Consider the following 14415-nt stretch of genomic DNA (forward strand, 5'->3'; position numbering starts at 1 on the left):
TGCTCTAGTAAGGTAACAGAGAACTTACTGTAGCTAGAGGTAGTAATGGGAATTCAGACACTGATGACCATCATGCAAAAGTCTTTAATGTTGAAGCTCCATGATTTTTTATTCTGGCAAATTTGCATCACCTGTTCTAATGTCAGATTTTGTTACTATGGCACTCACAAGAAATGTGCTTAGTAATGAACAATTGAGATCCAGGAGTTCCATTTCAATCTTCTCTTTAATGCTCACATGGTAGGTCATAGTGAGAGCTATGTTGCCAACAGACTCTTGCTAATGTTCAGCAAAAGAAAAAAAAAAAAAAAAAAAAAAAGGACCAAATCTAGATTATGCATGGCATTACAAAGGTTCCACAGTTTGTGACTTCACTAACAACATATCCTAACTATTTCTGTGCACAGTTCATGGGATTTAGGTTTGTAGCTAGCCTGGTTTTTAGGTTTGTCTGCTAGCCTGGCTTAGATTACACAGCCAAGTGCCATTCTGTTCTTGCAAAATCTCAAAACTTGGAAAAATAGAATCAGTTTTCAAGTTTACAGATACTGCTGGGGAAGGCTCTATGTGGGGAGTTCATGAAAGGACAAAGTTTGTGATTTTTTTTGCATCACCAGCAAATGTGGAAGAAAAATGCATTTGTTACATACTACAGGGATAAATTAAATATAACCAATAGGAACTTTAAAAATTGATAAAGTTCTGAGCTCACAATACGGTTCTCTTCTAACTTTTGCTCCTTATCCCTAAGAAATACATACCCACAATACCACCATATACGTTCCGAATTCTCAAGAACTTGAATGTAAAATTACATAAAAGTCACTTTTTACACTGATTTGAAACCTGTTTTCTTCACATCAGAGACTAGTAAAAGCATTTCACAGCTCCACTTGAGAGTGATGAGAAAAAAAAAAAGATAAATATGAGACAAAATAACAATAATAATAATTTTTTAAACATTATATAAAAGATTATTCTATTGCTAAATAAAAGGTGGATCTAATTTAAACTATGCTGTAGCTCGGTATGACGAAAACAAATTCAAACAAATCCACAAATGTCCTACTTCATGAGGTAAACATATCACAAAATGTGGCTTAGAATATTATCATAATTTAATGTATAAAAAGGCCAGATAACTTTACAGTTATCTAACTGTAAAAGTCTAACTTTTTACAGTTAGAGCCCCAAGTACTGAAATCAGAGGACAAACTCCTATTGCTGTTAAGTATTTTTAATCAAGATTATTTTACTAGAATACAATGGAAGACTTTTGATCTGGAACTCATTAGTTCTTATTCTTTTCTCTAATATTGTTACCACAAGCTTTCTCTAGGCACAGCGGACAGCTAGCTCTCAGCTTTTCATGTTAATTGTGGTAATCTCGGTAGATATCATCACCTCTTCTCTTAATTCTGAATGTAGGCATAAAGTATCAGTTCAGCTTTCTACTACAGTAGCATAGTTCACTGAACTCTAGTTGCTTTTGTTTTTGTTTTTTTTCCCCCTTTTTGAATGACGGCTTCCTCTTTAAAGCTTCTATATATGTATATATAATCAGTAATTTAAAAAATTGCTTTAGAATGACACAGAAACATAAAACAGAAGGGTATTTTATTTTCTGAATGAATTAAAAAACAGTTAAACTAGAAATGAAACTCTTCTCCAGTTAAAGAGTAAAAACAAATAAAAGCTCTCTCTTGCATTTTTCCAGTTGCATAATTCAAAGGTAATTCTGACTTCATACTGAACTGAGATGGACATTACTCATTAATGTAGGCTTGAGTTGGGGTACAGTATCAAGACAAAGACACTTAGCCCTGGGTATCTACAACTGTGGGTGTTTTCAGACACAGCAATGCTCAATGCATTGCCTAATTGCAGCTTTCATAACCTCTGAGATGTACTAGAGCATCTGGATCATCTGTGTGGGCCCCACAGATATAACCAAAGAGCTATCATGAACTGTGTTCCTGTACTGAAGCAGCTGAAGGCCAGACAGTAAATTCTAGATCATCTCAAATAACACTAGACATCAAATTTCAAGCAACAGGACACGAGAATTGGATGTTCAAAGTATCATTATAAACCAATAAAGATCTCACCAGCATACTCAATGTAGTTTGCAGATCTATTCAGTCCTTCAATTCACTCTAAAGTAGACACCTACTCACCAGTGAGTCGAACTGCTCTATATAGACATCCAAAGTACTTAGCCTCAAACCAAGTCCTACCACAAATGTCTTTTAAGTATACCTTTAAATTCATCAATACCAACATTGTTGCAACACTCAAACAGCAATAAATGCAATCCAGTTAAGTTAAATTAAGTTTTCTTTTCTCCAGTGAGCCTCAGGCAAAACATATCCAACCAGATTCTTGTCTTCAACCCAAACTATCATCAGATAGTTTCATATCAATCAAATAAATGCTCATTTCTTCACAGAAGAATTACTAAACTGTTGTTTAGCTTTATCTGACAAGATTTCACTCAAATTCACTAAAAGGATTGTTCACTCTTAGACTGCTCTGCAATAAGAAGCAAACTGTGGAAAGTGGGGATGGTCAGGAGAGCCACATAAAATGTGTACCCCTGATCTGCACTAAAATCTCAATTTAGATATGCAAGTGAATGAGGTATAACCCAAGGCAAAATCGAGATGCTTCTTGTTTAGCCTCTTGAGGCATTAAAGCAGTGTTCTTCTGATAAATGCTGACCTTTCTTTTGTCTGTAGTAATTCCCAAAGGTGGGAGGGTGGTAAATATGGATCTGGGGACCTAACAACAGTCTGAAAATAGAAAACCGTAATAAGATGACCCTTGCTCTCAGTGATATGTGTTCCTCTATTACCTAATTCTGCCATCAAGCATCATTGTCTCCAACATATTATTCAAGGATTTTGAAATTTCAGGTGTCACTCCCTCTTTATCCTTATGCAGAGCTGTTCTTCTGAGAACTACAGAAGAATATTAATAAGTATTAAGTCAGATAACACCTATGAATTATGATGTTCCACCTTTCACAGATGGAACTGATACAGCATTAAAGTGACCCACATTTACTGACTTTGTGAAACCACCTTCTCCCAGAAAAGATGAAATAACTCATCTTTGTGTTGGAAAATTACTGTGTCCTAAATGAACTGTTCTGCAATTTAAGGCATCTTATTACAATAATACCTAACACAAAAGAGAAAGGGACTTTTTCTTTTCTTTTCTGAATCAGATTTAAGTGATGTGTGTCACTATATTTCAAAAAAAAAAAAAAAGTGAACACTAACACTAGCATCAGTCATGACTCTATAGCTGCAGGTGAACTCCATTTCACACTTAAAAAATAGTTAAAATCCTAGTATGGTTTAAAAATGCACCACATATTCTCCAACCTGTAAGTCTAAAAAGTTCACTGATTTATGAATGAATATACGCTGAATTAAAAAAAAAAAAATCTCAAAACATTCCTGTCATCCTCAACATTATTCAGAACGACTTTTGGCAACATTTCATGCCACTACAATCCGTTTAAAATTTAAGCACATGTTTTAAAAAGAAACAGTTAACAGCAGCAACTGCTTTTAATCATTGTGATTAGACAGATGACAAGTAAATCATTTCACCAGCTCACGTGGGAGGCCATTTTGTCAGAGAAAAACTTTCCTCTTTAACTGATTTACACATGGCAATCCTATTAACTGTAATAGATCAGCACCAGTGTAGAGAACAGACACATCACAGGTTTTCCCCAATAAATAACTTCTTTCCAGGTGCCACTGTTCTTTGCAGATCTTACAGCTAGTGGCAGTACTCAGAATATGTGCTCCCAAAGCTCCCTGTGGTACCGCTGCTTTACAACGTGGGCAAGTGTAATCTCAGCTGGGGAACAAGACCGGACCATAAACTAAGCTTTCAAATGTAAAGACAGAGGGAGTGCTGCTTAGCTTTTGCTTGTTTGTGTGTTGTTGGTTTTGGTTTTTTGTTTGTTTTGTTGATACTAATGTCCACAGTAGTCTTCCAAATCAATAAATCCATAAAAAATAATGGCATTTTCATTAGCTTACTTTAACTGCTTTAACAGAAAAAAAAAAAAAAAAAAAATCAACTAGCCAGTAGCTTTGGGCTGCTTTGTTAATAACCAGTGGAAGGGTGAAACTGCCCCCAGCTGTTAACATCTGAAAAATCATTTAAGGGTGCATAACTTCAAAATATTAATAATTACATGGCAGCATGGGGTATGCTTACTTAATAGACCTTAAAGAAATTAGATAAGAATTCCTGAAGATGTACATGTAAGGCTTCCTTGCAGTGAAAGTATGTGAGAAGGGGAACACAGGAGATCCTCATCTGGAATTGACTACACAACACAGAAAATTTTATCCAAATATTCTTTAGTGGAATCTGCAGCTTTTTGCCTCATCTTGGAAACATAGTCATGCAGATAAGGCAGTATTAAATGGATCACTGCTGCCTCTGGAAAGAAAGATAAGTTAGCCTTTGGTGTTTAAATATTCTCTTTCTGACAGCTGTTCCTCTTTCTCACAAACTTCCTCTGCCAAGTTAAGATTATTTGGGATTGACAAGTTTCTGCTTTGGAGGAAACAAGATTTTTTCTCTGATAGGACGCTGGAAATGGATGCTTAAGATATACAGATAACAATCTGTCAAGAGTATTATATAGCTTGAGGAAGTCTCCGGGGAATGGTATCAAGTCACATGAATACCCACATATGCCTGACACTATTTATGAATCTGTATTATTCCAGAAGACACCAAGAAAAGAAAATCTTTCTGTCATACGCTGCAACTCTCATGAGAAAAAAACAGTTCTGCTTCCTACACTGCGTAAGGGTTCACATAAAACAGTAGAAGAAGGCGACAGGAGAGTGAGGCTGAAGTAGCTGAAAGGGTAATCTGTAGAAATTCACACAAAGGAATGGTAAGACCCAGTGAAAGTATAAGCATCTGATATTTTCAAAAAATAAATATTCTCAATAAATAAATAAAATAAATAATGATTCTAAGACCATTAACTATTCTGTAAGCAACATCAGCTCATCAGCTGCACATGGCATATCAGGGCTGCCAGTATTGACGCTGATAATCAATCAACAAACTTATTGTCACATCCACAGCTGGAGACAAGGGCAAAGTTACAAATGGTCCCCAAGTCCTCAGTGCACAGTTAGCCACCAGTGCCAAGTCTGCTGCTCTAAACACAGTCTCTGCTTTATGTACAGCCCTGAAGAATGCTTACTATCTTTGCTTTAAGTCTTACTGGTTCCTAATTCAGGCAGCGTGCTTCACTAGTGAGCGTGTCGGCCTCATTTTCAGTGCAGGCTTTGGAGGTATCTGTACCTTATTCTGCTTTCCCTCACAAAGCAGCAGTGGCTCTAGTAGCACTTCTTGAACCCAGCACTACAAAGATGAGTTACAATTACAGGAACCCAAGTTTACAGAGGTCTTCCAGACACAAAAAACAGCAGGAATCAGTTAGACTCAACAGAACCCGAGGGAAGTAAATGCATTTTAAGACTTAACTCAATTTTACCTTTTTTTTTTTTTTTTTTTTTTTTTTAGGGGAATGCATTCATAATGTTTAAGAAGCAGAAGTCATCTATAAGAGATGTCACTACTTGCCATTGCTTCCACAAATAAGCAATAACACAATGCCATAAAATTCTGGTCCAGGAATATATTCTTTTTGTTTCCCCAAATTATGTACTTTATTAAAATAATCCTAAATACAAACACATTGGGTATACACGTGTTAGATGCATATTTACAAACACTTGAAGATAACAGTTCCTCAAAAATTTATCCATAAATTACTGATAAGCATTTTCATATGTGATGCAACTCATACAGCTTTTCATAGAATGCAGGTATCCTTGAACTCCAAAACTCTGCATTTTATTGAGAGAAAAAAAAAAGAGACTTTTAATTGCAAAGAGGTGTCTAGTCTTTGTGCAGCTTTTCTGAGGAACTGTTGCATGCATATTGCCATTGGCCACTTCTAATTCAAAGTTTGCTGATATCACACTGATTTTCTGTTCGAATACTTTACATAGGCCAAGGCATGGACTTGTGTTTTACCTGGAGTAATGGATAGCCTGATGTCCTGCAATATTAAAATAGAAGTCAGTTGTATGTTTCATCTCATCAGTATGTCCAGAGACTTCAATCCAGTGTGTTATTGGGAGGCAGTAAACTCCATCGACTACATTGCTCTCATCGTAAACACAATTTCGATCATGATGGGGCCCATTACCTAGAACAGAAGAAAGGACAACTGCAGTCTGCATATACTGAAAATCTTCCAAATGATCTGCAGGTGCTGTGAACTGAGTATTTAAGGCGAGCAGTGGTGTTTGCTACCTGTTCAGACTACATTTCTAGAACATATGATTAACAAATGAAATAACTAGAATAGCAGCACTGCCCCCCCCCCAAAAAAAAAAATAAATAAAAATAAATAAATCCAGCATTTCAATCACTTGTTGCAAATGATTTAAAGAAACATTAAAGCTGTATAAGTATCCCAAATTGTGAACCGTGGCACTTGCAATTTCAAGAATAATTAATTTCATTGAAATTCCTCATTTGATGTCTGATAATATTTGACCTCAGTGTTTAATGTTTGTGCTGTGTGACCTCCCTCTCTGGGGTTTAGCTTTCCATGATCCAAGGCACAGCTGCTTAACCTTGCCTCAGACTTCCAAGGAAATTGCTAAACTGACAGACCTTGGAGAAAATACAGAGTATAGCTATGCAAAACAAATGTAGGGCTGTTGATGCTGGAATTACCAGCCTAGGATTCAAGAGGAAAAACACCCACGTGGAATGACATAAAATCCCAGAGAAGCAAAGTAAGCAGGTGGAAAACAGCAACCCAGCAGCAATGAAGACTTATTTGGAGGAGCAGTGAAGACTGGCTCTCCTCCATCTGATCTGCAACTATCTGGCCAGCAAAGACTCTTCAAGTGTCGTACTGGGGATTGACAGCATACTAATGCCTAGCCTAGGAGCTCATTAAATCCTGCGTTTTATGTTTGTTAACTAATAAAAGATTGCTTTGTGCTCTTTAGATGCATATGTCACAAAGTCTCTTTGCACACAGGAAAATTGTCCAAAGTGACCCTGAGAGAGGCTGGTGCATCTGCAATACTGAGCAAGCACTCTTGCCTTACATGGCCTTGTGTAAAGTAAGAAACTTTTGTTACAGCTATGCACTACCTAATATCCATTACCCCTTCAACTTCTCTTATATCAGTCATCTGAGCTTTATTACAGGCAACCGATTTTTAATACCATGCCAGAGTGAGCAATTTGAAGTGAACAGGGTCATGTCAGTAATGAAAAGGTTATCTAGCCTCCAAAAACTCAGTATATGAATATTCTTCCCCCTCTGTTTTTACAAACTTATTGTAATACTAATTGCTATGCAGGAATTATTGTGCAGATCAGAAGTGACCTAGTCTAAGGTTTGCTTTTAATGTAAACTTGTTACATTTATACATTATTAATAATGTTAGAACATTTCTGAGTAAAATGAAGCCTGAAGGAATATCTTCAATTTCACACTGCACATAAATGCATTACCAGCTTCCAGGCATCGCATTTAGGGAAATTTCCTAGAGAATTTCATTTTAGGAGATATGAAATGCAATGATTAGAGAATAAGACTAATATTTAATAGTAAAGCTGAAACAAACTCCTTATTACCAGATGCAACGCAGCACATTTTACCATAATTGTGAATATTATTATTTACCAAAAAGAAAAAGAAAATACTAGGCAGAAAACTATTTTCTCTTTCAATAGTGCTGAGCCATTATGTACCATATGCAATGGTACGGCACGACTTTTGATAAATAAATCAGTCTTATCACTTTATTTTTATCTTACATTTCTAATTGCTCACACATTCTTTACCACGTTTAAACAGTATTTGAAGAAAGCGGTTTACTTCAACAAAACCTATGGATGTTTACACCACTTAACTGACATCATGCATTCAACAAAATCTTTACAGCCACAAATAATATACCTTGCCTTCCCTGCTTTATACTCTTGACAGCTGTAGCAATGCACATCACCACAGCCCTGCCCAGCCATCACAAGGCTGGGTCTGATCCTGACCCTCATCCACCTGCAAGCTCATATTGTTGCCTGACCTGTCCCCTGGTGCCCTGCTCCTAGATGGGATGGGGTATCCTCCCCATGCATTGCTTCCATTTGATCCTCCTCTTCCATCAAGGTTTCTGCATCAACTTTTGCAATCAAACCATGTTCTCTCCCTCCTGCCTAATTTCTCCTTTCCCCAAAGCGCGAGTAGGTCCTACAAGACAAGCAAGTCTGAAGCTTCATGCTTGCGATCACAACTGCGCCACTCCATACCTTGCATTTGCCCATTTACAGCTGCATCTGCCTGAGGTGCATGTACTTCTACCATTCACCAGTTCTACTGCCCATCATACTTCCTCAGCTTTAACTATTTGCTCTTTTTTTTTTTTCCTTTCTTCGCTATCATCTGTTCTCTTAAATAGCAGTAGCAGTAACCTCCTTGCCTTGTAATCTTTTCATCTCCACCATCATTCATTTCCTTATCTAGCCTACAACATGCACGCAAGTGAAGCCAAGAGTAAATTGCCACTAGGCATTTGCTTCATTTGTTCCCTCAAACAGGTTTTGTCAAATCTCATTCTTAAAAGCTTCCTCCTCTAACTGTTATTTATCACTGTTGATTTTTCTGAACCACTCAACCTCACATTCCTGCTGTGGCCTACAGTCAAATGAGCATCCCAATGTTTCTGTTTTCATTTTAATACTCAAGTAAACAGTAACAGCTTGCATTCATATCATCTTTCATGAGAATTACACAGCTCTTTACTTCTCTTCTGGTCTATGAATTAACACCCCTCTTACTGAAATATGATGTTTGTGCAATAGAACATACATGAATACAAAAACAAATAGGGTGAAATTATTTCAGAGACAAAGGGAAAAGGGCTACTACATCTAAAGGATTCTGCTATGGAGAACAACAACAACAAAAAAAGAGTATACTGAATTGTTCAGGATACTGAATGCTAAATTCCTCTTGCAAGAGTTATAAAAGAAGGCATTTACCACAAATGATTGTGATTTCACTACCCAGGTAATATCCGAAAGATCCTACTTCCCGAATAATATCTTCCCACACAAGTCCTTCCTGCCACCACTTGCTTCACAAGATGCATTATAGAAACCTTTTTTTTTCTTTCTTTCTTTCTTTTTTTTTTTTTTAAAGTAAAAACAGTTTTATCAGTTTACATCATGCTTCTGCTAGCAGAGTTTGTCACAGGAAAACCATTTATTTTTGGTTGTTATAAAATAACAATGCAAGGAAACAGTTTTAGGTGTAGAGCCACATGACAAGTTTGGAGGACTAATGCAGAACTCATCTATAATTTAGAGCAGCTATAAAACAGCTAAAGAATGAATTTTCTAAACTTTTATCTTCCAGAGTCATTTTATCCAAAAATAAAAGTCAGCCAATTAAACCAGCTTTTATTTAAGTTAACATAAACAATTTTTTAAACAGAAAACAAATAGGATCACATTTTCTGTTATATATTTGCAGACATACAACTACAAAAATGGGCACTGCTTGGGGCATGAGCAGAAATCATTACCTAGGCAATCTTCAGCTCTTTCTTTTCTAAACCTATCAGTATAAACCTTTCCTCATGAGTTCCCTTTGCATCAACCTCATGATGCAACCTCATGGACAAATGCTTAGTACGTCCAGGCAATCATGCCTTAGTGACTCCAAAGACCCAGCTCAAGACTTCTCAGAAGCACAGGAAGAGTCTGTGCCAAGAACAAAACAGCTGTCTGAGGCAGGATGAAAATTTGGTACACTACGTGAAACACATACTCTCCCCTCCCTTGCCATTATAGGCCAAGCAAATTATTTTCTGGATTTGAATCATTGAGGCGTGGGACTTCTCCATTCTTAGCAGAGAGAGTTGGGCAGGGTACTAGCTACAGGCAGTGACCAGCAGCATTGCGGACATAAAAGAACATCACCTCATCCCTCTCTCTCTAGTCCAGGGCTGTCTGAGTGCTATGGTTGGTTAGTCTGGGAGGAAACAGATCATGATGAAAGCAGTAGGACCAAGCTCAGCAGTGTCCAAGTCTTAGTGCATTGGAAATATCTTGGTGGCCTTTCTAATTTCTTACCTTCTGCTCAAGCACCAGAAAGAAAAGTGCCCAGGGCAGAAAGAAGCGCCACAGGACTGCATGCATGCAGAGTCTGGACATGTCTCATGGTTGAAGCTGCTTGAATTCACACCAACTTCTCACTCCACTTGGGCTTGGATCCCCACTGGATCTTCTAAGTGACTTTACTAAATCAGTCAGCAGCATTCCACACAGAAATGTTATGCTCAGCACAACGTATTATTTACTTATTTCCCAAATACACAGAGCATTTCATAACCTAAGTTACCAAAACTGAAGGTTTACTGCTGAAATTTAATCTCTGTACCTGAAGCTCTAAATTTGCTGCAATCCAATATGCTTCCAGGACCGCAGGTGCATCACATCTTTACCAGCAATAAGGCCTGCACCACTGGCCAGTCCAGTGTGGAAACTGAGCATATGGAGGACTTTAAATCCCAGTTAGAAGCTGGGTATTCTGGACTTCGCTCATAAAGGCATACTGCAAAATCCCTATGTGAGATACAAGACAAACTCTCACCAAAAGGAACCCTTTGGTGCATAAATACATCTTTCCCTTACACTGGCTAGCCTCTCCAAGCTTAGCCAAACATTGTACAAAGACTTCAAGATACTTTGAATAAACTCCCCATGATTCGATCAGTCTTCAAGGGCAGGAATTCATCACAGCTCTCATTTAAATGTTCTGCTCAGGCAAAGTAGCTGTGCATCCCCTTAGCAGCATTTACAAGAGAAGAGCACAGGTCTCAGAACTAAATGTCATTTTCTCACATGTTGCTCAGAGCACACAGCACCAGGCCACTGGGTAGGCTTACAGGCACGTTTTACAGGATATAAACAATTATTTAAGAGGAATTTATATTTTTGAAGTCAAGACAACATTATGGATCTTCAAACAGTTGGGAGAATTTTAATAGCATTTCATCTTTCCTAATGAGGAGACAGTAGTAAAGTAAAAAATAAAATAAAATAAAATAAAATAAAATAAAATAAAATAAAATAAAATAAAATAAAATAAAATAAAATAAAATAAAATAAAATAAAATAAAATAAAATAAAATAAAATAAAATAAAATAAAACCCATTTTCTACTGTTCTTCCTTGGGGAAAAGAAAGCAAGCACATATGCACTTTGAGAAAGAACAACACACAACAGGAAGGGCATGTTTTTATAGTCCAAGCCACTTCTAAATTAATATTTTTCTTAATCTTGTTTTTATTGATTTTTTTTCCAAGTGGCAAAAAATGGTGTATTTGTTTATTCTGGGGAGGCAAATATGCAGATCATTTGAAGACACATATAATTTAGTCATGAAAAGCAGTGAGTTAAACATCTAAACAGTACCAATCCTCTTGTTAAATGATTGAGTGGGGTATCCGAATTAAAGAACATGAAGAATTTGGAACAGTTTAATAGAAGACACAGGACCTAGTTTAAATGATGGGGTAGCATTCTTTTCCTTCAATAAAGTTCAGAATGATTTTTTTTAAATTCCATATGTGTGACTCTTCAGAGCAAAAATGCTTATCTGACAGAGAAATGAAAAATAAGTTTCTAGGGGTTAAATTATCAAATCCCATTGCTTTTGTAGCCTACTTGTTGCTCTTTCTACTGCTGATACTTGCTCAGTGGAATCCACTGATCTAGGGAATTGCTCAAGAACAAAGCAATCAGCAGTCATGCCTACGGTTCAAGCTTTACAGAGTGCTCTTTCAAAATCTGCATGACTGCACATATGGCTCCTAGTTTAATGCATATGAAGGATGATCAAAGTGGCATACTAAGGAAGCTGGCTGTACAAAGAGAAAACAAACAAAAGATTAAAACCAAAGACCTTCACATAACTGAAAAATGGGACTGGCAAAAGACTGAGACAAGAATAAAACGAAGGAAAAACAGATGAACATACACATAAGAAAAATATGTCCAAAGATCAAGGACTAGGAGAAGATCAACAGGGACCAGAAGAGGATCTTCTGAGATTTGAACTAACCACATACAGTAAGAGAATACAAAGAAAAACCTTCAGATACTGTTTTACTACAGTTGTACCACAGAGATGAAAAAGAATATGATCCAACAGTCTGCCAACACACAGACTAATTTTGGTACAACTGAAACAATTTGAAATATTAAACTAGGTCCTTTAAACAAGGTAAATGAACATCTTGAGTTCATGCTTCGAAATTCCCCTGGAAGAGTTTAATAACATCATAAGCTCTATGAACATTCTGAGGATAAGGAAATGGAATAAAGGAATAAAAGATTAAAAAAAAAAATAGAACAGGAACTAAATGAAATGTATAAAAACCCTCTGAAATTAAGAAATTAAAAGCCTAAGTATTTGCTAGCTTCTTTATCTTTCATACCTACATTACAATAGGGAAAGTCCTCAAGTTCTGGTTTGGACCTGATTCCTGAATCAGCAATCTGAACGGTATCTGAATGTGATTCTGCAAGGTGTCATTATCAGACACGATTATAACTGGGCTTCCACCACTACACTTAGAATATTCAAATTTACTTACCCTTTATATCAGACTCTGACATGAAAGCCTTCCTCCTGCCTGTTAGATTGAAATTCAGTCTTTCATGTCTGGAAATAAGACCTGTCTCAGTCCCAACAAGACTGAATTGCTACTGATTGTTAAAAAACAGATAGGGGAGGCAGAAATACCCCTCAATAGGTTACGTATTCTGGCATTGGAAGGCTGCCACAGACCCTTAGATGGGAGTCCCACTTTTCTAAACTCTAAGCAAAGCTCCTGCACAGTTGGCCTTTGTTTTTACCTCTCTGACAAATACTGTCAAATAACACATTTGAATTCTGTATGTCATGTACTAATCCTTACTTGCAGGCTTAATAAAAGTACACTTACCTTGCTTTTTAATGTTTTTTCCTGCTGTCAATAAACTGCCTTCCCATTAGATTCAGAAAACAGTAGGCACATTTATTGAATTACTTAAATAATTACTTAAATACTTGAGACAAAATTGTTAACTTGCCACACTTAGTTCACTAACTTCTTGTTCATGACTGGTTTGATTTTCAGAAAAGTTTCCTTGCATTTGCTAGTCCCAAAGAAATATCCAAAAAGCAAAAGACTATTTCATTACGTATTTATTTTCTGTCAGATTTAAAGAAGACTGCTTCAACTTCTGATGTTGTAGGACTAATATGCATAACCTGGGAAATAAGTTCTAAATCTATTAAAATCCAGACTGAATTCACGATTTGTTAGCCTATTAGTCTACTTCTAAAAGCATTCTTTTCATAGATTTTAATTATGCCAGAATTAGAAGTAAATGGTTTACAAGAAAGCCCTCTTCAGCTGCTAATCAACAAGGCCTTTTTTTTTTTAAAAAAACCATAGATGAGAAAATAGGAATTTTCAAAGGCAACTCGCAAAAACACCTGCTTTATTTCTCTCTCTAGGTCTGCTTAGGCACAGGTGTTTCTCAGTGGGAGCTGCTACTATAGTCATAATTTTTAGCCAAATGTCCAGTCAGATGGAGATTAAGCAAGAGAAAAGCAACTCAAAGGGAATTCAGCTCATGAAAACAAAAGTTCTTCTTAGACAGATGGTGGAAATAAGTATAAAGAAAATGCAGATGATAGAAAAATGCCTGATAATAAAATGCATAATGTAATACAGTCTTACTGCTTTCAAACTCTCTATGGCATTGTACTGTATATTACCGATTTTTGCTTTTGACCATACCAGAAAAGACCACTAAACTATAGGCAGGAAAAAAAGCTACATCAGGATAGTAGCCATGGCAAAATCCTAACCAAAGGCTCATGGCAGTTACTTATTACTGCTTGATGTTTCTCACCATTGAAAATGGTCTTGACCCATATTGCATGCTGCTGTCCCTTGGGAGTGAGGGCAGGGAGTGAAGTGGATGATGGCAATAATGGTAAATAAGGCATTTGTTCACTAATACATTTATTGCAAATTCATCACTATAAGCACAAATGTTTATCAGGCTCTCACGGCAGCCAGAGCTGGCCCCTGATTATCTCTGTGGGTAGGAAATTATACATACCTGCCAAATCCAGGGAAATGCATGTGTGCATGTTTATTTTTATTCTTTTAATTTTGCGCTTTCTTGGGCAACTCTCCATTGCTTCATACGTCTGCTCAGTACAAGTTGATTAATGCTGACATACAGAGAGTATGGAACAA

The 14415-nt window shown here is 36.7% G+C and overlaps 1 protein-coding gene across 2 annotated transcripts in view; it reads right to left on the minus strand.

Moving 5' to 3' along the window:
* EPM2A (EPM2A glucan phosphatase, laforin) overlaps positions 1-14415 on the minus strand; it is a 58092-nt gene that overhangs the window by 23823 nt on the left and 19854 nt on the right. For both annotated transcript variants that reach the window (XM_072035892.1, XM_027454307.3), the window contains one exon: positions 6094-6268. In XM_072035892.1, the coding sequence (XP_071891993.1) occupies positions 6094-6268 (175 nt within the window). The remainder of the gene's footprint in view (positions 1-6093; positions 6269-14415) is intronic.

Source organism: Anas platyrhynchos, chromosome 3, assembly GCF_047663525.1.
Source record: "Anas platyrhynchos isolate ZD024472 breed Pekin duck chromosome 3, IASCAAS_PekinDuck_T2T, whole genome shotgun sequence".
NCBI classification, from domain to species: Eukaryota; Metazoa; Chordata; class Aves; order Anseriformes; family Anatidae; genus Anas; species Anas platyrhynchos.